This window comes from Gorilla gorilla, chromosome X, assembly GCF_029281585.2.
Source record: "Gorilla gorilla gorilla isolate KB3781 chromosome X, NHGRI_mGorGor1-v2.1_pri, whole genome shotgun sequence".
NCBI classification, from domain to species: Eukaryota; Metazoa; Chordata; class Mammalia; order Primates; family Hominidae; genus Gorilla; species Gorilla gorilla.
This window is the reverse complement of record NC_073247.2, coordinates 130,134,548-130,160,950: the sequence shown is the minus strand read 5'-3', so window position 1 is coordinate 130,160,950 and position 26,403 is coordinate 130,134,548. Positions and strand designations below refer to the sequence as shown.

The window sequence follows — 26,403 nt, the reverse complement described above, 5'->3', positions numbered from 1 at the left end:
GTTGCCCAGGCTGGTCTTGAACTCCTAGCCTCAAGCCATCCTCCCACCTCAGCCTCCCAAAGTGCTGAGATTATAGGCATGAGCCACCAAAATTCTTAACCAAGTCTTCTTCCTCTTTTTTTTTTTTTATTTTGAGACAGAGTCTCGCTCTATTGCCCTGGCTGGCGCGATCTCAGCTCACTGCAGCCTCTGCCTCCTCGGTTCAAGTGATTCTCTTGCCTCAGCCTCCCAAGTAGCTGGGACTACAGGCACCTGCCACCACGCCTGACTAACGTTTGTATTTTTAGTAGAGACAACGTTTCACCATGTTGGCCAGGTTGGTCTTGATCTCTTGACCTCGTGATCTGCCCGCCTTGGCCTCCCAAAGTGCTGGGATTACAGGCGTGAGCCACCGCGCCTGGCCCTTAACCAAGTCTTCAAGGGTTCGGAATTATCACTGCTTATGTTACAAGCCTGCTCAGGGAAGGAAAGTATATTGAAAACAAGTCAGTCTTCTTAATTTGGGGGAGATGAAGAAATGTGAATATGATTAAAATGTTACATTACAAAGATAATGTGTGTTAAACATATAAAGATGAGGACACCACTGGAAATGTAATCATAACACCAACTTAGGTAAGGGAAACTTGTTGCTAGGGTCAGCTCCAGTCCTCTGCTTAATAGAGCTAGTGCAGTCAGCACCAACATGTGATTTCCCTTTTGCTTACAGTTGCAAAAATCTGTAACTAATTTAGCCATAAGCATTTGGTGGCTCTATCCTCTAAGGGCATACAATAGGTCTGCAATTCCATGACAGCAGATTTTTCTCTTGGCTGAAATCATATGAAATACTTTATTTCTGGGGGAAAGATATGAAAGGATTTTCTATACTGAAAAGGAATAAAGAAGGGATATCATGACTAACAGTATGAATTCAGTGTATCTTGTAACGAATTTTCGTCTTTGCCTCTTTCAGTCTTTTTCTCTGTCTCTTCCCTCCCCAATCTTCTCATTATTTCTGCCTAGGTACTTCCCTTTCTCATTTATCCATCTGCTGTCTCTTCTTCCTCCATCTCCAATATCTCTCATCTTTAATAGGATACTTTATTTCATTTATTTATACCTTGCATGTCTTAATAAAGATTTAGGATATAACATCCCCAGTTTTTCTAATGCAGATCAGCAGAATATTTCCTTTCTCATTTCTAAAGCAAAATGAAACACAAAATTAAATTGCTCATAACTATGTAGCTGTTAATAATTTTTTTCCTGTAGTCCAATTGCCCTCTAGAGAAATCAGGTTCTCTCACCTTCCTTAGAGGTTAACAAAAACATGTATAAACAGTTACTTACTCTTGGATGAAAAGCTATGGCAGTGACAAAATCTATATGTTGAAAACAGCAAAGGCATTCTCTTCGAGAAATGTGCCATAATCTGACTGTTTTATCCATTGAAGAAGAAAGAAGAAAGTAGTTCTATGGGGAAAATGACATTGACTATGTTATCACTATATGAAAAAGAACCCTATTTATACAATAAAAGTGAACTTTTGGTTTTTGTATCCCAACAGTTTTGTTATTGTTAAATGCAGCATCGGAAAGAACAAAAGATTATCAAATTCACTTGGAAGATCCTATTTTCCCCCAAACAGTTAAATACCATATTTCACTGATTCTAAAACTTTTTGACATTACCTGTTCTGAAATTCAGATGAATCTTATCAATGTCTAAAGAAATCTGCCAGGCACCAGCAGAGAACTAAGGTGTGCCTTAGTTGTTATCACCTGCACATATTGGAACTTAGCTATCAGTATAAGGCATCTATTCATTTTATTGTCACTTCAGTTATTTTCACATTGATAACACTGGTGAATTTTAACTCACATAGATCTCTAATTGTCATTTAAAATGTCTTCAAAAAGATTACCCTATAATGCAGCATGGAAATAAAAAGTTATTGTGCACCTGTCACACTCTAGGCAAGAAAATTAGAGAATAGAAATTGTCAAATCTTTCAGAATAGATCACAGAATGTTCAAGGCTAGAAGATGGTAGTGTAACTGACTTAGGCACTGTGATGGCCCCATCGCCCAGGAACCAAACATCTATCTGTCAAAAGCTTTCAGCTGGCAGAAGCTCATTAATTCCTAAACATAATCTATTTAAGGCGGAGAACTATGAGTTATACTGAATGAGAAAACTCAAATGATACCTCTGTATTCTTTGGTGTGGCTAAAGGTGCTAAACAAATCAAGGCAATGGTGACATTGATCGCATACTTACGATGTGTTAAGCATTGTTCTTCGCATTATATAGCAACACTATGAAGTAGGTACATTGTGGTATACCTGTTTTCAAATAGATGGTATACTTTATGATTAAAAGTAAAGAATTAAAAAACAGAATTTGGAAATTTACAATAATCTTTGAAATATCTAACAATCACTTTTATTTTCAAGATCTACTCAGTTCCAGAAAAGTTTTGAAGAGTATATGCAGTTTGCATTATAATTTCCTGTTGATTAATACCAACTGTATAAAAACTTAACCTATGGCACACCATGAACCTATGTTCATTAAAACTGACTTTATTTGGCTGGACACAGTGGCCCATGCCTGTAATCCCAGCACTTTGGGAGGCTGAGGCAGGTGGATCATTTGAGGTCAGGAGTTCGAGATCAGTCTGGCCACCATGGTGAAACCCCAACTCTACTAAAAATAAAAAAAAAAATTAGCTGGGTGTGGTGGCCCACGCCTGTAATTCCAGCTACTCGGGGAGGCTGAGGCAGGAGAATCGCTTGAACTTGGGAGATGGGAGGTTGCAGTGAGCTGAGATCGTACCACTGCACTCCAGCCTTGGCGACAGAGCGAGACTCCGTCTCAAAAAAAAGAAAACAGAAGAAAAAAACAAAAAACAGAAACTGACTGTATTCAATTCCTGCGATAGCTCATTGCTTTGAGCATATGAAAGAGGTATGAAGACATTCCTAAAATATTAAGTGAAGGTGCTGAAGACATGTTAAGACTTGTTCCAAGTAAGTATTCTTTAAGAAAGACTTGTTCTTTTATAAGTATTTAATAAATACTTTTTATTAAATAAACGAAATTAAATAACGTTCTTAAACTAAGCACTGATCTTGGAAGTCAGATAAATTAGATTAAAATCTAGGTTCTACCCATAACTAATTTTGTGATTTTAGATAGGTCACAGGGGCTCAATCTCTTCCTCGAGACAAAATCAGGTTGTCTACCTCACGGGGTTGTTATTGTAAGAATTAACACGGTAATTCTTGTTATTGGCACAAAATACACCTTCAACAAATAGAAAACTCACTAAAAACACTGTGATAGACATTAAAGAGAAACAATATCTGGTTTGAGTTGGTGTTTGAAAAGCAAAAAACAGTAAAATAATATCTGGTTCCTACCCTGGAGAGGCTTAGAATCTTGTTGCTTAGAAATTTTGTTCCTTTCCTCTGGATGGAGGTGGGGTGGAGGGGTTGGGGATATGAGGATAGACCTTGAGGAACCATTCCTGCATGGGGCAGCACCTCATTGAAATAACTCATCTAAACTAGTGCTTCTCAGACTATTTCTGGTGAAGGATTGTTTTCGTTTTTTTAAATTTCCAATGAGTTGTGGACTGAAACTATTTTAAAATACAGAAAACATTTACTAGAAAAATGAAATAAAAATAAAGGCATATAAAAAAAAGCCCCATTTTGTATTATTATACAAAATAGAAGCCCAAGTTTTAAAAGATTAAACAGGTATAAACTTATTGTGAAAACTGCCATAAACACTTCTAAATAGTTTACTCTTGGTTTCTGCACTTATCTCTTCACAGACTGGTATTCTATATTCATATCATCAAGGACCAGGAAGACCAGGTGGTTTATAGGCTGGCACCAGTCCTTAAAAATGCACATTACTCACTTGAGACAATTAGGTAGCTGGATAGATACTAAATCATATTACTGCTGCCTCCTAAGAGATAGAATGGAAATAAAGTATAAAACGGAAAGTATAAAAAATTTATGATTTCTTAAATCTTTCAACGTGTCCAACATTTGTTATTTTTGTCATCCTGTTTCCTTGTAGTGATTAGCTATTGTGACACTGGAATGAGCTACAGAGTAATGCTCCGAAGTCATAGGGTTTGAACCTAAACTCCCGTATCTCCCTAGCTATACGCCTTTAAGCATGTTCTTTAACACGTATGACCCTTGGTTTTTTAAATCCTTGATAAGGAAACATCAACAATCGCATAAGGTTGTTTTGAGGGTATGAACAGAGCACATGTAAAGTACTTAACTTTTGTCTGTGTCCCCAGTGGCTAAAATGCTACTTGGCAGATAGTGATGATGATGATGACTATCATTGCTAATATTAACTGAGCATTATTATGTTCTAGGCAAGTGTTTTATATTTACTAGCTCAGTTAATCATTATCATCACTGCTAATATTAATTGAACATTTATTATGTTCTAGGCAAGTGCTTTATATTTACTAGCTCAGTTAATCTTTCCCTGTTATAACCCTATGAGGAAGGTATTTTTATTATGTCTATTTTGCAGATGAGGCATGGTGAGGTTAAATAACTTGCCCAAGGTCACACAATGTAAGGGGCAGACTAGGAAGAATATGTACCTTGGGAGTCTGGCTCCAGAGGTCATTTCTTAACCAGGTGGTAAAATGATCAACAGATATGTTTTGAGTGAATGAAAAGTACTTGGTACATAGCAGGTATAGTTGCACAGGTTCTCAATTTTTTTTTTAACTATTACATATTTCCTCCATGAAGGAAACAAGGGAATAGTCAGTGAGATAGGAAGGGAATCTAGAACATACAGTGCTACCAAATCAAGTAGTTCAAGAAAGATCAATAGCATCAAATCATCAAATGCTAGAGAAAGGTTAAGGAGAATGAGTTCAAAGAAAAGGTATTAATTCTGGTAAGAAGGTGGTTATAACAGTTAATTTTATGTATCAACTTAGCTATACTCAATTATTTAATTATTAAGCTAGTACTCAATTATTTAATCAAACACCAATCTAGTTGTTGCTGTGAAGGTATTCTGTACATGTGATTAATACCTATAATCAGTTGATTTTAAGTAAAGGAGATCACCCTTGACTATGTGGGTGGGCCTCATCCAATCAGTTGAAGGCCTTAAGACAAAAAACTGAGGTTTCCCGGAGAAGAAATTCTGCTTTAAGACTACAGCATCAGCTCCTTATACACAGAATTACTAAAGGATTCAAATAAGAATTTCTTACTTTAGACCATGAAAGATCAAGGAGATCAGCAGTATGTCCTTTATATTTGCAAAATGGCCGTTGCCGAAAGGGTGCGTTTTTATCATCAGGGTCTTCATCAGTTCCACTGCATACCTATTTGGATATAAAGATAAACTTTGAAACTGCAATGTAAAACTAGTTTCACATTCTTCCCACCCCATCTGTTCTCTCATCATTTTGTATGATGCCTGATTGAAATCTTGAGTCACCAAAAGCAAGCTCCCCTTTATGCTGATTTACTACTTAGCACCTCTTCCTTTCATCTCCTTGCCCTAACAAACCAGGGTCATCCCTGAAGACATCGTGCTGTCACAATCTTTTCCCTCCCTAATAGAGCCACCACTTTGTCCTTTTTCTAAGCATCTGTTCCTTCAGGAGAGGTGACGGCCAGTACCAGCGAGTGAATCATGATTGGTCTAAGCTAATGAAGATTAGCTGATTTCCCTTCCCAGTGATGACTGGTTAGGCATGTGGTACAATTTCCATGAATTAGACATCGGGCAAAGTTTATGGGGTGGGGATGAGGGGAGGCTTCTAGAGAGATTTTCTCACCCTTAAAGAGGGTCATACTAATAGGACTCCTCCTTTCCTGCATCTGAACATTGCTGACTTCATGTGACAACTAAGACTGTAGCAGCCATCTTAAGACCATAGTGTAAAAAGCTGAAAGGAACAAAACAAAGAGTACAAAGCAGCGAGATAGTAGGATGATGCTACTGAGCTGCTGAATTAACCAACCCTGGAACCGCCTTACCTCCAGAGTTGCTTCCTCATTGTTTAAGCTATTTTCAGTTGGATTTCTGTTATTTGAAGTCAAAAGCATACTGACAGAGGTAGGTAGAAAATAATGCCATACATGTGTACTGTGCATCTAGTTACAACATGCTTTCGTATTCATTATCTGAATAAATTCTAACAATTCTTTGAGGTAGGTATTAACAGTATAAAGATGAAGAAATTAGTAAAAACAAACAAACAAACAAACAAAACACACAAAAAACCCCTGAGGATCAAAGAGGTTAAAATAATATATTAAAGGCCACACAGCCACTTGTGAACAGCAGAACCAAAGCAGTAATACAAGTCATCTAACTGTAAGTCCAAAGTTTGTCCTTCAAAGGTTTTACATGACATAGCATGAGCAAGAACAGAGGGTTAGCTAAGCCTTGCATATTTAGGGAAAGGTAGGTAGGATGATGAGGACAGAGAAAACAGTATATGGAGATGTAGTCAGAAATTAGGGTAGAAAGGTACTTTGGGATCACTTCAAAAAGGCCTTGGCCAGGCACGGTGGCTCATGCCTGTAATCCCAGCATTTTGGGAGGCCGAGACAGGCAGATCACCTGAGGTCGGTAGTTCAAGATCAGCCTGACCAACATGGAGAAACTCCATCCCTACTAAAAACACAGTATTAGCTGGGCATGGTGGTGCATGCCTGTAATCCCAGCTACTTGGGAGGCTAAGGCAGGAGAATCGCTTGAACCCAGGAGGTGGAGGTTGCGGTGAGCTGAGATCACGGCATTGCACTCCAGCATGGGCCACAAGAGCGAAACTCTGTCTCCAAAAATACATAAATAAATAAAATAAAATAAAATAAATAATAAAAAGGCCTCAAATTTGCGGCTTAAAAGTTCAGACATGGAGAGCCAACACAGGTTTCTGAAAGGAAAAAACCACCACCATCTTACCGGTGCTTCAGAAAAAGAACTCTGGGCAGTAATGTAAAAGATGGTTTGGAAAGAGCATGGAGGCAGGAAAAGCAGTCAATAAGTTTAAGTAAGAATAATGAGGGCTTGAATGAGGACAGTGGCATGGGGATAGATTAAAAACTACCACTATTATTCGTGTAGAACTTTACAGTTTATAAAAAACATCTTCACATCAACCATGGAGGTAGACCACCAACACAGACTCCTGTAACCTTTGCTAAGCACTTTTAATGCTAGATGACAACCATCCTCGCCCCCCTCAATTTTACTACCAGACTAGTGAGCACTGCTGGGAGACATACAGCTAAACAGGCTTCCCTCATTACACACAAATCAGATTCGGAGTTTCACTCTTGTTGCCTAGGCTGGAGTGCATGATCTTGGCTCACTGCAACCTCTGTCTCCCAAGTTCAAGCCATTCTACTGCCTCAGCTTCCCAAGTAGCTGAGATTACAGGCACATGCCACCACGCCTGGTTAATTTTTTATATTTTCGGTAGACACAGGGTTTCACCATGCTGGCCAGGCTGGTCTTGAACTCCTGACCTCAGGTGATCCACCCGCTTCAGCCTCCCAAAGTGCTGGGATTACAGGTGTGAGCCACCATGACCAGACTAAATTTTTTTTTTTTTTTTTTTTAGATGGAGTCTCACTCTGTCACTCAGGCTGGAGTGCAGTGGTGCAATCTTGGCTAACTGCAACCTCTGCCCTCCGGGTTCAAGCTATTCTCCTGCCTTAGCCTCCCGAGTAGCTGGGATTACAGGCGCCTGCCACCGTGCCCGGCTAATTTTTGTATTTTTGGTAGAGACGGGGTTTCACCATCTTGGCCAGGCTGGTCTTGAACTCCTGACCTCATGATCCACCCGCCTTGGCCTCCCAAAGTGCTGGGATTACAGGCGTGAGCCACCGCACCCAGCCTAAATTTTTTAAGTTATAAAGTAATACATGATCAGTGTAGACAATTCGGAGAACAACAACAACAAAAAAAAACAGAAAAATTAACATCACCCCAAACCTGCTAACGTTTTGTCTCTCTTCAATCTTTCATTTTTAAAAAATGTATTTGAAATCATATTAAACATGAAATTTACCAATCTTCCTATTATACCATGAGCATTTTCTGTATTTCATGCTTTGAAAACATTTAGTAGCTGCATAATATGGATGCATCACGATTAATCATTCTTTCTTTGTTGGTCACTTAGACATTTCCAACTTTTCTGCTAATAAAAACAGTAATTCGGCCAGGCGTGGTGGTTCACTCCTGTAAGCCCAGCACTTTGGGAGGCTGAGGCAGCCAGATCACCTGAGGTCAGGAGTTGGAGACCAGCCTGGCCAACATGGTGAAACTCCATCTCTACTAAAAATACAAAAATTAGCCCGGTGTGGTGCACACCTGTAATCCCAGCTACTCGGGAGGCTGAGGCAGGAGAATCACTAGAACCTGAGCGAGACTCCGTCTCAAAAACAAACAAACAAAAAACAAAAACAAACAAATAAATAAAACCCAGCAATTCAATGAATGCCCTGGAACATGAATCTTTGAATCTTTATCCATATTTGACTATTTCCTTATCTTTTCTTTTTTTTTTTTGAGACTGAGTCTTGCTCTGTCACCCAGGCTGGAGTGCAGTGGCACGATCTTGGCTCACTGCAACCTCTGCCTCCTGGGTTCAAGCAATCCTCCTGCCTCAGCCTCCCGAGAACCTGGGATTATAGGCACACAGCACCACACCCATCTAATTTTTGTATTTTTAGTAGAGACAGGGTTCCACTATGTTGGCCAGGCTGGTCTCGAACTCCTGATCTCAAGTGATCCACCTGCCTCAGCCTCCCAAAGTGCTGGGATTACAGGCATGAGCCACTGTGCCTGGCCTATTTCCTTATCCTTATATTAGGGTTATTACTGGGTCAAAAAGTTTAAACCTGAAACTTTCATAGTCTCTTTTTTTTTATGTTTTGAATTAAAAAATAATACTTCTTAAGTTCCAAGATACATGTGCAGAATGTGCAGGTTTCTTACATAAACGTGTGCCAGGGTGGTTTGCTGCACTTATCAACCCATCACCTAGGTATTAAGCCCCACATGCATTGGCTATTGTTCCTGATGCTCTCCCTCCTCCCATCCCCCGACAGGCCCCAGTGTGTGTTGTTCCCCTCCCTGTGTCCATGTGTTCTCATTGTTCAGATCCTACTTATAAGTGATAACATGTGGCGTTTGGTTTTCTGTTCCTGCATTAGTTTGTTGAGGATAATGGCTTCCAGTTCCAGCCGTGTCCCTGCAAAGGACATGCTCTCATTCCTTTGTATGGCTGCATAGTATTCCATGGTATATATGTACCACATTTTCTTTACCCAGTCTATCATTGATAGGCATTTTTGTTGATTCAATGTCTTTGCTATACGGAATAGTGCTGCAATGAACATATGCCTGCATGTATCTTTATAACAGAATGATTTCTATTCCTTTGGGTATATACCCAGTAATGGGACTGCTGGGTCAAATGGTATTTCTGGTTCTAGGTCTTTGAGGAATTGCCACACTGTCTTCCATAATGGTTGAACTAATTTACATTCCCCTCTTCCATTTGTTTTAATAAAAGTAGGTAAGCATAAAAGAAAACTTTAGAAAAACAGAGTATAAAGAATCAAAAGATGTGAAATCCTATCACTCAGAGATAAAGAATATTATTAATAATTTAGCATATTTCCTTAAAGTCTTTTATCTATACATATTTATAGGGCCAGGCACGGTAGTTCATCCCTGTAATCCCAGTACTTTGGGAGGCTGAGGCAGGAGGATTGCTTGAGGCCAGGAGTTTGAGACCAGACTGGACAACATAGTGAGACTGTCTCTACAAAAATAATCATTATTATTATTATTACTATTTTTTGAGATGGAGTCTTGCTCTGTCACTCAGGCTGGAGTGCAGTGGTGCAATCTTGGCTCACTGCAACCTCTGCCTCCTGGGTTCAGGCGATTCTCATGCCTCAGCCTCCCAAGTAGCTGAGATTACAGGTGGCTGTCACCATACCTGGCTACTTTTTGTATTTTTAGTAGAGACGGGATTTTACCATGTTGGCCAGGCTGGTCTTGAACTCCTGATCTCAACTGATCCACCCACCTCGGCCTCCCAAAGTGCCAGGATTACAAGTGTAATAAGCCACTGTGCCTAGCCCCAAAATTATTTTTTAATTAAAAAAATAGGCCAGGCACCGTGGCTCACGCCTGTAATCTCAGCACTTTGGGAGGCTGAGGCGGGCAGATCACGAGGTCAGGAGATCAAGACCATCCTGGCTAACACAGTGAAACCCCGTCTCTACTAAAAATACAAAAAAATTAGCCAGGCTTGGTGGCAGGCGCCTGCAGTCCCAGCTACTCGGGAGGCTGAGGCAGGAGAATAGCATGAACCCAGGAGGCAGAGCTTGCAGTGAGCCGAGATCGTGCCACTGCACTCCAGCCTGGAAGACAGAGCGAAAAGAAAAAAAAAAAAGATTCCTGCCCTCATGGAGCTTACTTCATGGTGGAGAGGATGTACTGAGATGGCTAGAGCAGTTTCTCTCAAATAATATGAACTAATGAGTTAGTTACAGATGTCTGCCCATTTTGCCGGGTGTGGTGGCTCACGCCTGTAATCCCAGCACTTTGGGAGGCTGAGGCGGGCAGATCAAGAGGTCAGGAGATGGAGACTATCCTGGCTAACATGGTGAAACCCCGTCTCTACTAAAAATACAAAAAATTAGCTGGGCGTGGTGGCAGGCGCCTGTAGTCCCAGCTACTCAGCAGGCTGAGGCAGGAGAATGGCGTGAACCCGGGAGGCGGAGCTTGCAGTGAGCAGAGATCGCGCCACTGCACTCCAGCCTGGGTGACAGAGCAAGACTCCGTCTCCAAAAAAAAAAAAAAAAAAAAAAAAAAAGCCAGGCATGGTGGTGCTTGCCTGTAGCACAAGAGACTGAGGTGGGAGGATTGCTTGAACCCAGAAGTTTGAGGTCACAATGTGCTATGATGGTACCACAGCACTCCAGCATGGGTGACAGAGGGAGACTCTTGTCCCTTAAAATATATATGTGTATTTATAGGTACTTTTTAGTCAAAATTGTGGTAATATTGTATCCAATTTCACATTCTTTCTTCACTTTATGTTTTATTGTGACCATTTTTAACATCACTAAATAGTCTTTGAAAACAATTTAAGGACTGCATGTATTTTACTGCATGGGTTATACCAGTTTTTATTTTCCAACTGTTAGAAATTTAGGTTGTTCAAATTTTAGCTATTATGAAAACATTAAGATGAGAATCTTTTTACTTATCTTTCAGAATATCTAATAATTTTTTGGTTTGTTTTTGTTTTTTGTTCTATTTTTTGGTATTTATTTTTTCTTGATTATTCCTTTATGATAAATTATTAAAGGTAGAATTACCAAGTAAAATGTTATATACATATATTTTTCTTTCTTTTTTTTTTTTTTGAGATAGGGTCTTGTTCTGTCGCCCAGGCTAGAGTGCAGTGGCATGGCCTCGGCTCACTGTAACCTCCGCCTCCTGGGCTCCAGCGATCCTTTCACCCCAGCCTCCTGAGTAGGTGGGACCACAGGCATGTGCCACCACACTCAGCTAATTTTTGTTGTGTTTGTTTGTAGAGACAGGGTCTCTCTTTGTTGCCTGGACTGGTCTTGAACTCCTGGGCTCAAGTGATTCTCCCACCTTGGCCTCTTAAAGTGCTGGGATTACAAGCATGAGCCACCATGCCCGGCCACTGTCTTTTTATTATGGGCATTTTAAATATATATAAAAGTAGATGGAAGAGTATAATGAACTCCATATAATATATTGAACCCCATGCATCCATCACCTGCTTTAACAATTATCAAAATTTTACCTGCTTTATCAGTCTTCCCATTTTTGTTTATTTTTGCTGCAGCATTGAAAGCAAGATCTAGACACTAATAATTTTATCAGTAGATACTTCTATATACACCTTTGATAACCCTTCTTTTAAATATGATTACCGTGCCATTCTCATACCTAAAAAATACCATTTATATCATCTAATATCTAATCCATACTCAAATGTTCTAATTATCTAAAGATTTTCTTTTTTAGACGGAGTCTTGCTCTGTTGCCCAGGCTGGAGTGCAGTGGCGCCATCTCAGCTCACTGCAACCTCCGCCTCCCGGGTTCAAGTGATTCTCCTGCCTCAGCCTCTTGAGTAGCTGGGTCTACAGGCACACGCCACCACACCCAGCTAATTTTTTAATATTTTTAGTAGAGATGGGGTTTCACCATGTTGGCCAGGCTGGTCTTGAACTCCTGACCTCAGGTGATCCGCCCACCTTGGCCTCCCAAAGTGCTGGGATTACAGGCATAAGCCACCGTGCCTGGTCCTTATCTTCTTATAGTTTGTTCTCAGTATAGAAGTCAGAATGATCCTTTTAAAATAAATCAGATTATGTCATTCTCTGTTTGAAAACCCACTGATTCCCATCTTACTCAGAGCAAAAGCCAAAGTCCTTGCAATGTCCTATATGTTCTGATCCCCGCATCGACATCTCTATGTTTTCCTTTTCTATTTTCCTCTCCTTCTCACTCACTGGCTCCAGCTGCCCTTGCTGCTGTTTTTTGAGCACACCAGAACTCCTGCCTTATAGCAGCTTCACTTGCTGCTCTCTCTACGTGGAATGGTCTTATCATATGATCATTTCCTTACCTCCTTTGTACTTTGCTCGAACAACAACTTCTCAGTGAAGCTTTGCTCACCCACCTTATTTACTCCCTGCCATCCCACTTTGTTTTACTTTTCTTCACAAAACTGATTACCTTTGGAGATACACATGCAAAAAAATGAAATTGGACTCTTATATTACACTATATACAAAAATAAACTCAAAATGTATTAAATACTTAAATGTAAGGCCTGAAGCTGTAAAACTCCTAGAAGAAAACAGGAAAAAAACTTCTTGACATTGGACTTGGCAATGATTTCTTGGATAAGACACCACACCACAAGCACCAGCAGCAAAAGCAAAAATAGACAAACGGGACTGTATCAAACTAAAAAGCTTCTGCACAACAAAAGAAACAACCAACAACATGAAAAGGCAACTTACAGAATGGGAGAAAATATTTGCAAACCGTATATCTAATGAATGGTTGATATCTAAAATACGTTAGAAACCCCTACAACTGAATGTCAAAAACCCCAAAATTCAAACAAATAACCCAATTTTTAAAATAGGCAAAGGACCTAAATAGACATTTCTCCAAAGAGGACATACAAATGGCCAATGAGTATATGAAAAGGTGCTCAACATCACCAATTGATCAGGTGATTTGATTTCCAAATCAAAACCACAATGATATATCACCTCACACCTGTTAGGATGAACATTATATATATATACATATATATATATACACACACATATATATATACACACATATATACACATATATATATACACACATATATATATATACACACACACACACACACATATATATATATATAACAAGTATTAGTGAAGATGTGGATAAAATGGAACCCTGTACAGTCGATGGGAATGTAAATTGGTGCACCTACTATGAAAACCAGTATGAAAGTTCCTGAAAAAACTTAAAATAGAACTACCATATGATCCTGCAATTCCATTTCTGGGTATATATTTAAAGTAAATAAAATCAGTATGTCAGAGAGGCATCTGAACTCCCATGTTCACTGCAGCATTATTCACAATAGCCTAGACATGGAAACAACCTAAATGTCCATTGACAGATGAATGGATAAAGAAAATGTGGCATATACACACAACAGAATACTATTCAGTCATAAAAAGAAAATCCTGGCATTTGTGATAACATGAATGAAACTGGAAGACATTATGCTAAGTGAAATTAAGCCAGATACTTTTTGGACAAATACTACATAATGCCACTTATATGATGAATCTAGAAACATCAAACTCATAGAAGCAGAGTAGAACAGTGATTGCGAGGGCCTTGGGGCTGGCGAAACAGGTGGTATTAGTCAAAGGGTACAAAGTTTCACTTTCAAAATGATTAAGTTTGAGAGATCTATTATATAGCACAGTGCATACAGTTTACAATACTGTATCGTATACTTAATAAATAAGAGGATGAGAATAAGCTTTTATAGGTGATGCTTGGGTTATGGCACAGACGGTGGTGATGGTTTCATGCTTGTATACTTATCTCCAAACTCATTAAGTTCTATATAATAAATATATACAGCTTTTTGAATACCAATCATACCTCAATAAAGTGGTTTAAAAAATTAACTTATAGCCTGGCACAGTGGCTCACACTTGTAATCCCAACACTTTGGGAGGCCAAGGCGGGTGGATCACCTGAGGTCAGGAGTTCGAGACCTGCCTGATCAACATGGTGAAACTCCGTCTCTACTAAATACAAAAAAATTAGCCGGGAGTGGTGGTGCGTGCCTGTAATTCCATCTACTTGGGAGGCTGAGGCAGGAGAATCGCTTGAACTCAGGAGGCAGAGGTTGCAGTGAGCCAAGATTGTGACACTGCACTCCAGCCTAGGCAACAATAGTGAAACTCTATCTCAAAAAAAAAAAAAAACTTTATATTATAAAATTTACTTATTTTCTGTCTTCTTCCACTAGAATGTATGCTCCATTCTATTTTTGTCTCTCGTTCACAGATATTTTTGTCTCTTTTGTTCACTTACTATATCTCTAGCTCCTAGAACAGTGATTAGTAAAAATAGTAGGCACTTAATAAATATCTCTAGAGTGAATGAAGACATAGTCCCAGACCTCAAGACGTCAACTATTGGAGCATAATGGTTAAAAACATAAGCTATAGAGACAGAGCAGGGTTCTAATTCTGATGCTATGACTGTGTGAAATTGTTGAGTTACTTAACAGCTCTAAACCTTCATTTGTAAAGTGAGGCTATTAATAGTACCAAGACAAATCTGTATCAAATACTGCATACCTACATTTCACAAAAATTCTCTCACTCCCTTATAGTTAACTTCCTTTACCCAAGTTCTAGATTCTAATGATATACTCTCAGAAATTTTTCTTTTTTTTTTTTGAGACGGAGTTTTGCTCTTGTCACCCAGGTTGGAGTGCAATGGTGCGATCTTGGCTCACTGCAACCTCCACCTCCCGGTTCAAGCAATTCTCCTGCCCCAGCCTCCCAAGTAGCTGGGATTACAGGCACATGCCACCATGCCCAGCTAATTTTTGTATTTTTAGTAGAGACCGGGTTTCACCATGTTGGCCAAGCTGGTCTTGAACACTTGACCTCAGGTGATCCGCCTGCCTCGGCCTCTTCAAAGTGCTAGGACTACAGGCATGAGCCACCGCGCCTGGCTCAAAAAAATTTATTCGAGACAGGGTCTTGCTCTGTTGCCCAGGCTGGAGTGCAGTGGTGATCACAGCTCATTGTAACCTCAAACTCCTGAGCTCAGGTGATCCTCATGCCTCAGCCTCTCAAGTAGCTGGACTACAGGTACATGCCACCACGCTTGGCTATTTTTTTTTTTTTAAATAGAGACATAGTCTTGTTATGTTACCCAGACTGGTCTCAAACTCCTGGACTCAAGCAATCCTCCTGCCTGGGCCTCCCAAAGTGCTGGGATTATAGGCATGAGCCACTGCACCTGGCCTATTCTCAAAAATTTTAAGCAGCAGTTAAATGCTACAACACCTATGCTAATGTTCCCTAGTCATGCACATTAAACATAAATTTGCAAGAAAAACATTACTTTCTAGGTACATAGCATACTTACAGCTTCTAGTATCAAAAAGAAATTTTATACTTATTAAAATGGATACAGTATATTCATATTTGCAATCTGATGCAATTATCAATTCTTAGAAGCCATGAGGTCTAACAGTCTCTGCAAAACCCAACTATTAAAAAAATCCCTACTTTATAAGTGTCTAAGATAATGGAGCATATTAAACATGCACCTCTTCCTGTCTTTCTTACATTTATTGAGCTAATTTTGAAAATTAACAGAAACAGAAAGTAGCCAGAATTCTAGGCTTGGCATTACCAATGCATAGGTGAGTGATCTTGGGTACATCACTCTGTATGTTCGACTGTACAATACTTTTATATATTATATTCCACACAGATGCTAAGACAAAAGACTGAAAAAGTACTTCAAAAGAGATGAAAAAGATATCACTATCATAAGAAAAAAAGAATACACACATCAGGAACATAAACTCCATTGTGTTTACTGTGCCTCACTGTGGCTAGCACTAGGTTAAAAGATAATTTCTGGTGTCAAACTCTAATGGCATGTGAAATAGAAGCCTCTTTTAACTGTCCCCAAATAAAATGACAGAAGGGAAACAAACCCCAAATGATCTCTTCCTGAAAACAATGGATATAAATGTTATTTCTCATGTAAAAAGGCTTTGTATTCAATAAAATTGTGAGTTACTTAGGTCTGTTTGGGGTTAGATGGATGTAGCTGAGGATCTATTAGTAGGATTGCTGAAATAAGCGCAATAAAAGATACTACAGATAGTCTCTATTTTTAATAGTAATCAATGCCTGGAAACTGTATGGTAAATTAAACTAATAAAAGCAAGGTCTTTTCCCTAAAGCAAAGCAGTTAAAATTATCACTGCTACATTAGTCAGTGAGGCTTTATGGAGGAAGTGGGCCATGAAGAATGGGCATGCTTTGAATAGAAAGATGATCAAGGCATCCAAATAAGGGGAACAATAGGAATAAGGTCCACAGGCAGGAATTCAACACGGTTATGGGCCTGCTACAGTCAGGAATGGAATTAGATTCCAAGGATACTAAAATCTGTGAAGTACAGTTCTTTGCCTTCAATCAGCCCAGAGCCTAGCCAGGGAGACTAACAAGAAAGACATGGTAATATCAGTATAAAAGTACCTATGATGTACTATTAGAATACAAATGAAGAACAATTTTATCTGCTGGATTCAGGGAAAATAATAAGATATTTGAGCTGAATCTTGAAGTTATTAAGTAGGGCTTTGCCCTGTGAAGGCAAGGCAAACAGCAGGGACAGAGACATGAAAGTGAAAGTGTTTATAGTGTACAGACCTGTATCGGGCACGGCTGGTAGGATACAAAGGCACTAGGGAATTGGAACTGAGTCAAAAGTTAAGATTAGGCAATACAGGGAAGAATCTTATTGTGGAGGAGATAAAGGGCCGTCAAAAGATTTTAAACCGCAAGGCTGGGCGTGGTGGCTCACGCCTGTAATCCCAGCACTTTGGGGGGCCGAGGTGGGAGGATCACTTGAGGTCAGGAGTTTAAGACCAGCCTGGCCAACATGGTGAAACCCTATCTCTACTAAAAACACAAAAATTAACTGGGCATGGTGGTGAGTGCCTGTAATCCCAGTTATTTGGGAGGCTGAGGCAGGAGAACCCCTTGAACCCGGGAGGCGCAGGTTGCAAATGAGCCGAGATCATGCCACTGCACTCCAGCCTCGGCGACAGAGCAAGACTCTGTCTCAAAAAAAAAGAAAAAAAAAATTTAAACCACACAATGGCACAGTCAATCTGTTTTGAAAAACCTGGCTGGCTGGTGGCAGTGTAGAAAATGAATTGGGTAGAGACCAGAGGCAGAAAAAACAATTAGGAGACTATGGCAAGCATTTAAATGAGTGTTGAAGACCTAGACGATGTGTGTGACAATTAGGGATGAGGGGGTAAGTTCCATAGGTATTTGTGGGTGGGGGCAGAGTGGCTAGGAATTTGTTACTAATTTGAAATGTGGGTAAGGAAGAAAAAGTAATGGAGTATTTTTGATTGAGTTAAAAAGGTAACTTGTAGATGTTGATGCCACTAAATAAGGTTCAGAAGTGAGGAGAAGCAGGTTTGTGGGTGAATGATGAAAATATTTCAATGAATGATCATAAAGAGGACAGATTTAAGTTTAAAATAGCAATAATTACAGTAAGTTTAAGTGGCATAAATGTACCAATTAAAAAACAGAAACTGGCAGAGTGGGTAAAAAAACATGGTCTAACTATACGCTATCTATAAGAAACATTTTAAACATAATGGGATGCCATCATGGCAGACAGGAGGCAGGACTAGATTGCAGCTCCTACTCAGATGGACAGAGCAGCATGCGGAGGCTCACATCATGAATTTTAGCTGCAGATCGACTGCAAGAAAGAACTAGGAATCCCAAGAGAACCCACAGACCCTCTGAAGGAAGCAGAATGCTCCTGCAGGACCCAGGAGACACCCCGAATACTGTGAGTGCCCAAACTGCAGAAGTGGGAAAGGGAGATCCTCCTCTCCGGAACACACACCCCCACTGGGGAAACTGAACGTCTGTTTGCAGGATAAGTTTCTGACCTTACCTGGAGCTGAGTCAATTTAGAGAGCCCAGCGAAATATAGAAGTAGAGGAAGCAGCAGGAAAGCCTTGGGAGCTCGCTGGGTCTTCAAGCAGGCCATTCCTGCCTGGCACCACAGGGATCCTTCGGGAGGGCAGCCAGAGGAATAGGAGGGGAAACGCTATAGGGAGAAGGAAGTCTCCAGCTGAACTTTGTAACAATTTGAAGTGGCGAGAAGCCTCCTGGCCAGAAGGGGGAGGGCACGAATCCGGTGTGCACACTCCACAGGTGGGGGAAGAACCAAGCCTTTTTCTTTCACAGCTGGGAGGTGGGTAGCCTGGGGAAAGTTCTCAGGCCCAGATCCCCTACTGCCTGGAAACAGACTTGGGGCTGTTGAGGGGGCATGGTGGGAGTGAGACTGGCCCTTCCGTTTGTGTGGGAGCTGGGTGAGGCCTGTGACTGCCAGCTTTCCCCCGCTTCCCTGACAACCTGCATGACTCAGCAGAGGCAGCCATAATCTTCCTAGGTACGCAACTTCATTGACCTGGGAACATCACATCCAACCCCCACAGCAGCCTCAGCAAGACCCAACGAAGGAGATTCTGAGCTCAGACACACCTAGCCCTGCCCCCACCTGATGGGCCTTCCTTATCCACCCTGGTAGCTGAAGACAAAGGGCATATACTCTTGAGAGTTCTAGGGCCCCACCCACCACCATTTCCAATCCATACTACCATAGCTTGATGCTCTTTGGAAAGCGCCACCTCCCAGCAGAAGGCCAACCAGCACAAAAATAGAAAATTAAACCACCAAAGCTAAGAACCCTCACAGAGTCCATTTCACCCCCCTGCCACTTCCACTGGTACAGGTGCTGGTATCCACAGCTGAGAGACCCATAGACAGTTCACATCACAGGACTCTCTGCAGACAACCTCCAGTACCAGCTCAGAGCTGGGTAGACTTGCTGGGTGGCTAGACCCAGAAGAGAGATAACAATCCCTGCAGCTCGGCTCACAGGAAGCCACATCCATAGGAAAAAGGGAAGAGTACTACATCAAGGGAACACCCAGTGGGACAAACGAATCTGAACAACAGCCTTCAGCCCTAGACTCTGACAGAGCCTACCCAAATGAGAAGGAACCAGAAAACCAACTCTGGTAATTTGACAAAACAAGGCTCTTTAACAACCCTCCAAAAATCACACTAGTTCATCAGCAATGCATCCAAACCAATAAGAAATCGCTGATTTACCTGAAAAAGAATTCAGGAGGTTAGTTATTACGTTAATCCGGGAGGCGCCAGGGAAAGGCAAAGCCCAATGCAGGGAAATCCAAAAAACGATACAAGAAGTGAAGGGAGAAATATTCAAGGAAATGGATAGCATAAAGAAAAAAAACAATAAAAACTTCAGGAAACACTGTACACACTTATAGAAATGCAAAATGCTCTGGAAAGTCTCAGCAATAGAATTGAACAAGTAGAAGAAAGAAATTCAGAGCTCGAAGACAAGGTCTTCCAAATTAACCCAATACAACAAAGACAAAGAAAAAAGAATAAGAGAATATGAACGAAGCCTCGACGAGGTCTGGGATTATGTTAAACACCAAACCTAAGAATAACTGATGTTCCTGAGGAAGAAGAGATGTCTGAAAGTTTGAAAAACATATTTGGGGGAATAATCAAGGAAAACTTCCCTGGCCTTGCTCGAGACCTAGACATTCAAATACAAGAAGCACAAAGAACAAGTGGGAAATTCATCACAAAATGATCATCGCGTAGGCACACTGTCATCACGTTATCTAAAGTTAAGACAAAGGAAAGAATCTTAAGAGCTGTGAGACAAAAGCACCAGGTAACGTATAAAGGAAAACCTAACAGATTAGCAGCGGATTTCTCAGCAGAAACCCTACAAGCTAGAAGGGATTGGGGCCCTGTCTTCAGCCTCCTCAAACAAAACAATTATCACTAAGGATTTTGTATCCAGTAAAACTAAGTATCATATGTGAAGGAAAGATACAGTCGTTTTCAGACAAACAAATGCTTAGAGAATGTGCCACTACTAAGCCACCACTACAAGAACTGCTAAAACGAGCTCTAAATCTTGAAACAAATCCTGGAAACACATTAAAACAGAATCTCTTTAAAGCATAAATCATACAGAACCTATAAAACAAAAATGTAAGTCAAAAAGCAAAAACAAAAAAAACCAAGGTATACAGGCAACAAATAACACTATGAGGTATCTCACATCTCAATACTAACATTGAATGTAAGTGGCCTAAATGCTCCATTTAAAAGATACAGAGATGCAGAATGGATAAGAACCCACCAACCAACTATCTGCTGTCTTCAGGAGACATAAGGACTCAAATAAACTTAAAGGGGTGGTAAAAGGCGTTTCATGCAAATGGACACCAAAAGCGAGGAGGGGTAGCTATTCTTATATCAGACAAAACAAACTTTAAAGCAACAGCATTTAAAAGAGACAAAGAGGGACATGATATAACAGTAAAAGGCCTTGTCCAACAGGAAAATATCACAATCCTAAACATTTATGCACCTAAGACTGGAGCTCCCAAATTTATAAAACAATTACTAATAGACCTAAGAAATGAGATAGATGGCAACACGATAATAGTTGGGGACTTCAATACTCCACTGACAGCACTAGACAGGTCATCAAGGCAGAAAGTCAACAAAGAAACAATGAATTTAAACTATACCTTGGAACAAATGGACTTAACAGATATATATACAGAACATTCCATCCAACAACTGCAGAATACACATTCTATTCAACAGCACATGGAACCTTCTCCAAGATAGACCATATGATAGTCCATAAAACGAGCCTCAATAAATTTAAGAAAATTGAAATTATATCAAGCACTCTCTCAGACTACAGTGGAATAAAACTGGAAATGAACTCCAAAAGGAACCTTCGAAACCGTGCAAATACATGGAAATAAAATAACCTGCTCCTGAATGAGCACTGGGTCAAAAATGAAATCAAGATGGAAATTAAAAAATTCTTTGAACTGAATGACAATAATGAAACAATCTATCATAACCTTTGGGATACAGCAAAGGTGGTGCTAACAGGAAAGTTCATAGCCCTATAAATGCCTACATCAAAAAGACTCAAAGAGCACAAACTGACATGCTAAGGTCACACTTCAAGGAACTAGAGAAACAAGAACAAACCAAACCCAAAGCCAGCAGAAGAAAGGAAATTACCAAGATCAGAGCAGAATTAAACGAAATTGAAACAAACAAAAAATACAAAAGATAAATGAAACACAAAGCTGGTTCTTTGAAAAGATAAATAAAATTGATAGACTGTTAGCAAGATTAACCAAGAAAATAAGAGAGAAAATCCAAATAACCTCATTAAGAAAAGAAACAGGAGATATTACAACTGACATCACTGAAATACAAAAGATCATTCAAGGCTACTATGAACACCTTTATGCACATAAACTAGAAAACCTAGAAGAGATGGATAAATTCCTGGAAAAATACAACCCTCCTAGCTTAAATTAGGAAGAAATAGATACCCTGAACAGACCAATAACAAGCAGCGAGATTGAAATGGTAATTTAAAAATTATCAACAAAAAAAACAGTTCAGGATTGGCTGGGCACGATGGCTCATGCCTGTAATCCCAGCACTTTGGGAGGCCGAGGCAGGCGGATCACCTGAGGCCAGGAGTTCAAGACTAGCCTGGCCAACATGTTGAAACCTCATCTCTACTAAAAATACAAAAACTAGCCGGGCATGGTGGTGTGTGCCTGTAATCCCAGCTACCAGGAAGGCTGAGGCAGGAGAATCGCTGGAACCCAGGAGGCGGAGGCTGCAGTGAGCTGAGATTGCGCCACTGCACTCCAGCCTGGGCGACAGAGTGAGACTCCATCTCAAAAAAAGTCCAGGACCAGATGGATTCACAACAGAATTCTACCAGACATTCAAAGAAGAATTGGTAACAATTCTTTTGACACTATTCCACAAGATAGAAAAAGAGGGAATCCTCCCTAATTCATTCTATGAAGCCAGCATCACCCACTAATACCAAAATCAGGAAAGGACACAACCAAAAAAGAAAACTACAGACCAATATCCCTGATGAACATAGATGCTAAAATCCTTAACAACATACTAGCTAACCAAATCCAACAACATGTCGAAAAGATAATCCACCCAGTTCAAGTGGGTTTCATAGCAGGGATGCAGGGATGGTTTAACATACGCAAGTCAATAAATGTGATACACCACATAAACAGAATTAAAAACAAAAATCATATGATCATCTCAATAGATGCAGAAAAAGCATTTGAAAAAATCCAGCATCCTTTATGATTAAAACTCTCAGCAAAATCAGCATACAGGGGACATATCTCAGTGTAATAAAAGCCATCTATGACAAACCCACAGCCAACATAATACTGAATGGGGAAAAATTGAAAGCATTCCCTCTGAGAACTGGAACAAGACAAGGATGCCCACTCTTACCACTCCTCTTCAACGTAGTACTGGAAGTCCTAGCCAGAGCAATCAGATAAGAGAAAGAAATAAAGGGCATTCAAATGGGTAAAGAGAAAGTCAAACTGTCACTGTTTGCTGACGATATGATCATTTACCTCGGAAACCCTAAAGACTCCTCCAGAAAGCTCAGAACTGATAAAAGAATTCAGCGCAGTTTCCAGATACAAGATTAATGTAAACAAATCAGTAGCTCTTGTATACACCAACAGCAACCAAGTGAAGAATCAAATCGATAACTCAATCACTTTTACAATAGCTGCAAAAAAATAAAATACTTAGGAATATACCTAACCAAAGAGGCGAAAGACATCTACAAGGAAAACTACAAAACGCTGCTGAAAGAAATCATGGATGACACAAACAAATGGAAACACATCCCATGCTCATGGATGGGTAGAATCAATATTGTGAAAATGGCCATACTTCAAAAAGCAATCTGCCACATTTTCTTAATCCAGTCTATCATTGTTGGACATTTGGGTTGGTTCCAAGTCTTTGCTATTGTGAATACTGCCGCAATAAACATACGTGTGCATGTGTCTTTATAGCAGCATGATTTATAGTCCTTTGGGTATATACCCAGTAATGGAAAAACAAAACAAAACCATGGAACATAAAAAAAAAAAAAAAGCAATCGCAAGTTCAACGCAATCCCCATCAAAATACCACCATCATTCTTCACAGAATTAGAAAAAACAGTTCTAAAATTCATATGGAACCAAAAAAGCCCACACAGGCAAAGCAAGACTAAGCAAAAGAACAAATATGGAGGCGTCACACTTACTGATTTCAAACTATACTATAAGGCCATAGTCACCAAGACAGCATGGTACTGGTATAAACATAGGCACACAGACCAATGGAAAACAATAGAGAACCCAGAAATAAACCCAAATATTTACAGCCAACTGATCTTTGACAAAGCAAACAAAAACATAAAAAGTGGGGAAAGGACACCCTTTTCAACAAATGGTGCTGAGATAACTGGCTAGCCACGTGTAGGATAATGAAACTGGATCCTCATCTCTCACTTTATACAAAAATCAACTCAAGAGGGATTAAGGACTCAAATCTAAGACCTGAAAGCATAAAAATTCTAGAAGATAACATTGGAAAAACCCTTCTAGACATTGGCTTAGGCAAGGATTTCATGACCAGGAACCCAAAAGCAAATGCAATAAAAATAAATAGTTGGGACTTAATTACACTAAAGAGCTTTTGCACAGCAAAAGGAACAGTCAGCAGAGTAAACAGACAACCCACAGAGTGGGAGAAAATCTTCACAATCTATACATCCAACTAAGGACTAACTAATATCCAGAATGAACAACAAACTCAAACAAATCAGTAAGAAAAAAACAGTCCATCAAAAAGTGGGCTAAGGACATAAATAGACAATTCTCAAAAAATATATACAAATGGCCAACACACGTATGAAAAAATGCTCAACATCACAATAATCAGGGAAATGTAAATCAAAACCACAATGTGATACCATCTTACTCCTGCAAGAATGGCCATAATAAAAAGTAAAAAAATAGATGTTGGCGTGGATGCGGTGATCAGGGAACACTTCTACACTGCTAGTGGGAATGTAAACTAATACAACCACTATGGAAAACAGCGTGGAGATTCCTTAAAGAACTAAAAGTAGAACTAACATTTGATCCATCAATCCCACTATTGGGTATCTACCCAGAGGAAAAGAAGTCATTATTAGAAAAAGATACTTGCACACGCACGTTTATAGCAGCACAATTTGAAATCGCAAAAACGTGGAACCAACCCAAATGCCCATCAATCAACGAGTGGATAAAGAAACTGGTATGTATACACGATGGAATACTACTCAGCCATAGAAAGGAATGAATTAACAGCATTTGCGGCAACCAGGATGAGATTGGAGACTATTATTCTAAGAGAAGTAACTCAGGAATGGAAAACCAAACATTGTATGTTCTCACTGATATGTGGGAGCTAAACTATGAGGACGCAAAGATGTAAGAATGATACAATGGACTTTGGGGACTTGGGAGGAAGAGTGGGAGGGGGGTGAGGAATAAAAGACTACAAATAGGTGCAGTGTATACTGCTTGGGTGATGGGTGCACCAAAATCACTAAAGAACTTATGTAACCAAATACCACCTGTACCCCAATAACTTATGGAAAAATTAAAATATAAAAAATATTTCTATGAGTGACCATTACCATGTAGCTCACTACTCAAGCCAGACACCTGTGATTCATCCCAGGCTACTCACTTTTACTACCCCAGCTAGTCAGTCACCAAGTCCTACAAATTAGACTTATTTTACATCTCTCAATTCAGCTTATCTTTACAGTTTCTAGCTCTACTGGTATCATAATCATCAAAATCAGAAGTAACCATTTCTCTGGGTTAATAGCCTCTTACATGGTCTCCCTGTCTCAAACCTGAAGCCCCCACCTAGTCTATCCTTCACAATACTACCAGAATACTCTTTCTAAAACAAAAATCTGAACATGGTAATTATGCCTCTGAGTGAAATCCTTCAAAGCCCCACCCTGCTCCCAGTAGTTTGCAGGATAAAGTTCCATCTTGGTTCATCACAAAAAGTCATTTAAAATTCCACTCCTGCCTACGTCTCCCACCAATCTCACAAATGCACCTTTCCCAGCCATGTGTAATTCCTTGTAGTACCTTTAACATACTAGCCTCCATGCTTTTGCACTTGCTAGTCCCTGGGTCTGACACACTCCTTCCTTTCTTCTCTCATATAGCTAAATCCTAGCTCAAATAACAAGTTTCCAGGAAACTATTCCTAACACTGTGATTTATAAGGCTAACCTATTTTTGTGTAGTACCTTCTGTAGAATATCACCATCTAATACTGTAATTGTGAGTTTACCCATTTCACTAGTCCACAAGATCCCTGAGGACAGAGAATATGTCTCATTTGATTTTATAGCATGTAGCAGTGTCTGCCACATATAGCAGGCACTCAGAAAACATTTGTTGAAGGAGTTTAGTTTTGGACCTATTAGTTGATGTGGTTGGATTACATGTAGATAAAGAGATCCTATATATTATGTGAAAAGGCAGCAAGCACAATAATGTTCTTGTTTAAAAATCATAAAGTTACTGAAAGTAAACAAAGAATTACAGATCTAAAGCCAGCTCAGGACTAGAAGAAGAGCATAAATATGTCTATTGAAAATGGCCAAGAACAGACCCTGAGAAACAGTAAATGTAAGGAGATGGAAGAAGAAACAGTGGGAGTATAAGAGAACAAAGGGAAACAGAACCATGGAAAGCCAGGAGAAGGAGAAAACGTAGTGTCAAATACTGGAGCCAATGAAATCTCAGGAAAATACTGTTGAGCAGGTAGACATTTTAGGTTCTCTTGTTTATATCACCCTTACTTAATGCAACACACAAAAAGCACAGGTGACAACTTAGTACAATATCGTGTATTCTGCTTTATAGGTTTAAAATTGGTTATATTTAACCTTCCAGCTCTAAAACCAAATGAAAATCATTAAGATACCTTATC

General features: G+C 39.8%; 1 protein-coding gene across 2 annotated transcripts in view; it reads right to left on the bottom strand.

Annotated features, from left to right (window-relative positions):
* Positions 1-26,403, bottom strand: part of WDR44 (WD repeat domain 44) — a 100,965-nt gene that overhangs the window by 11,746 nt on the left and 62,816 nt on the right. For both annotated transcript variants that reach the window (XM_004064760.4, XM_063702970.1), the window contains exons 13-14: positions 5,262-5,375; positions 1,333-1,455 (exon numbers count right to left, since the gene is read on the bottom strand). In XM_004064760.4, the coding sequence (XP_004064808.1) occupies positions 1,333-1,455; positions 5,262-5,375 (237 nt within the window). The remainder of the gene's footprint in view (positions 1-1,332; positions 1,456-5,261; positions 5,376-26,403) is intronic.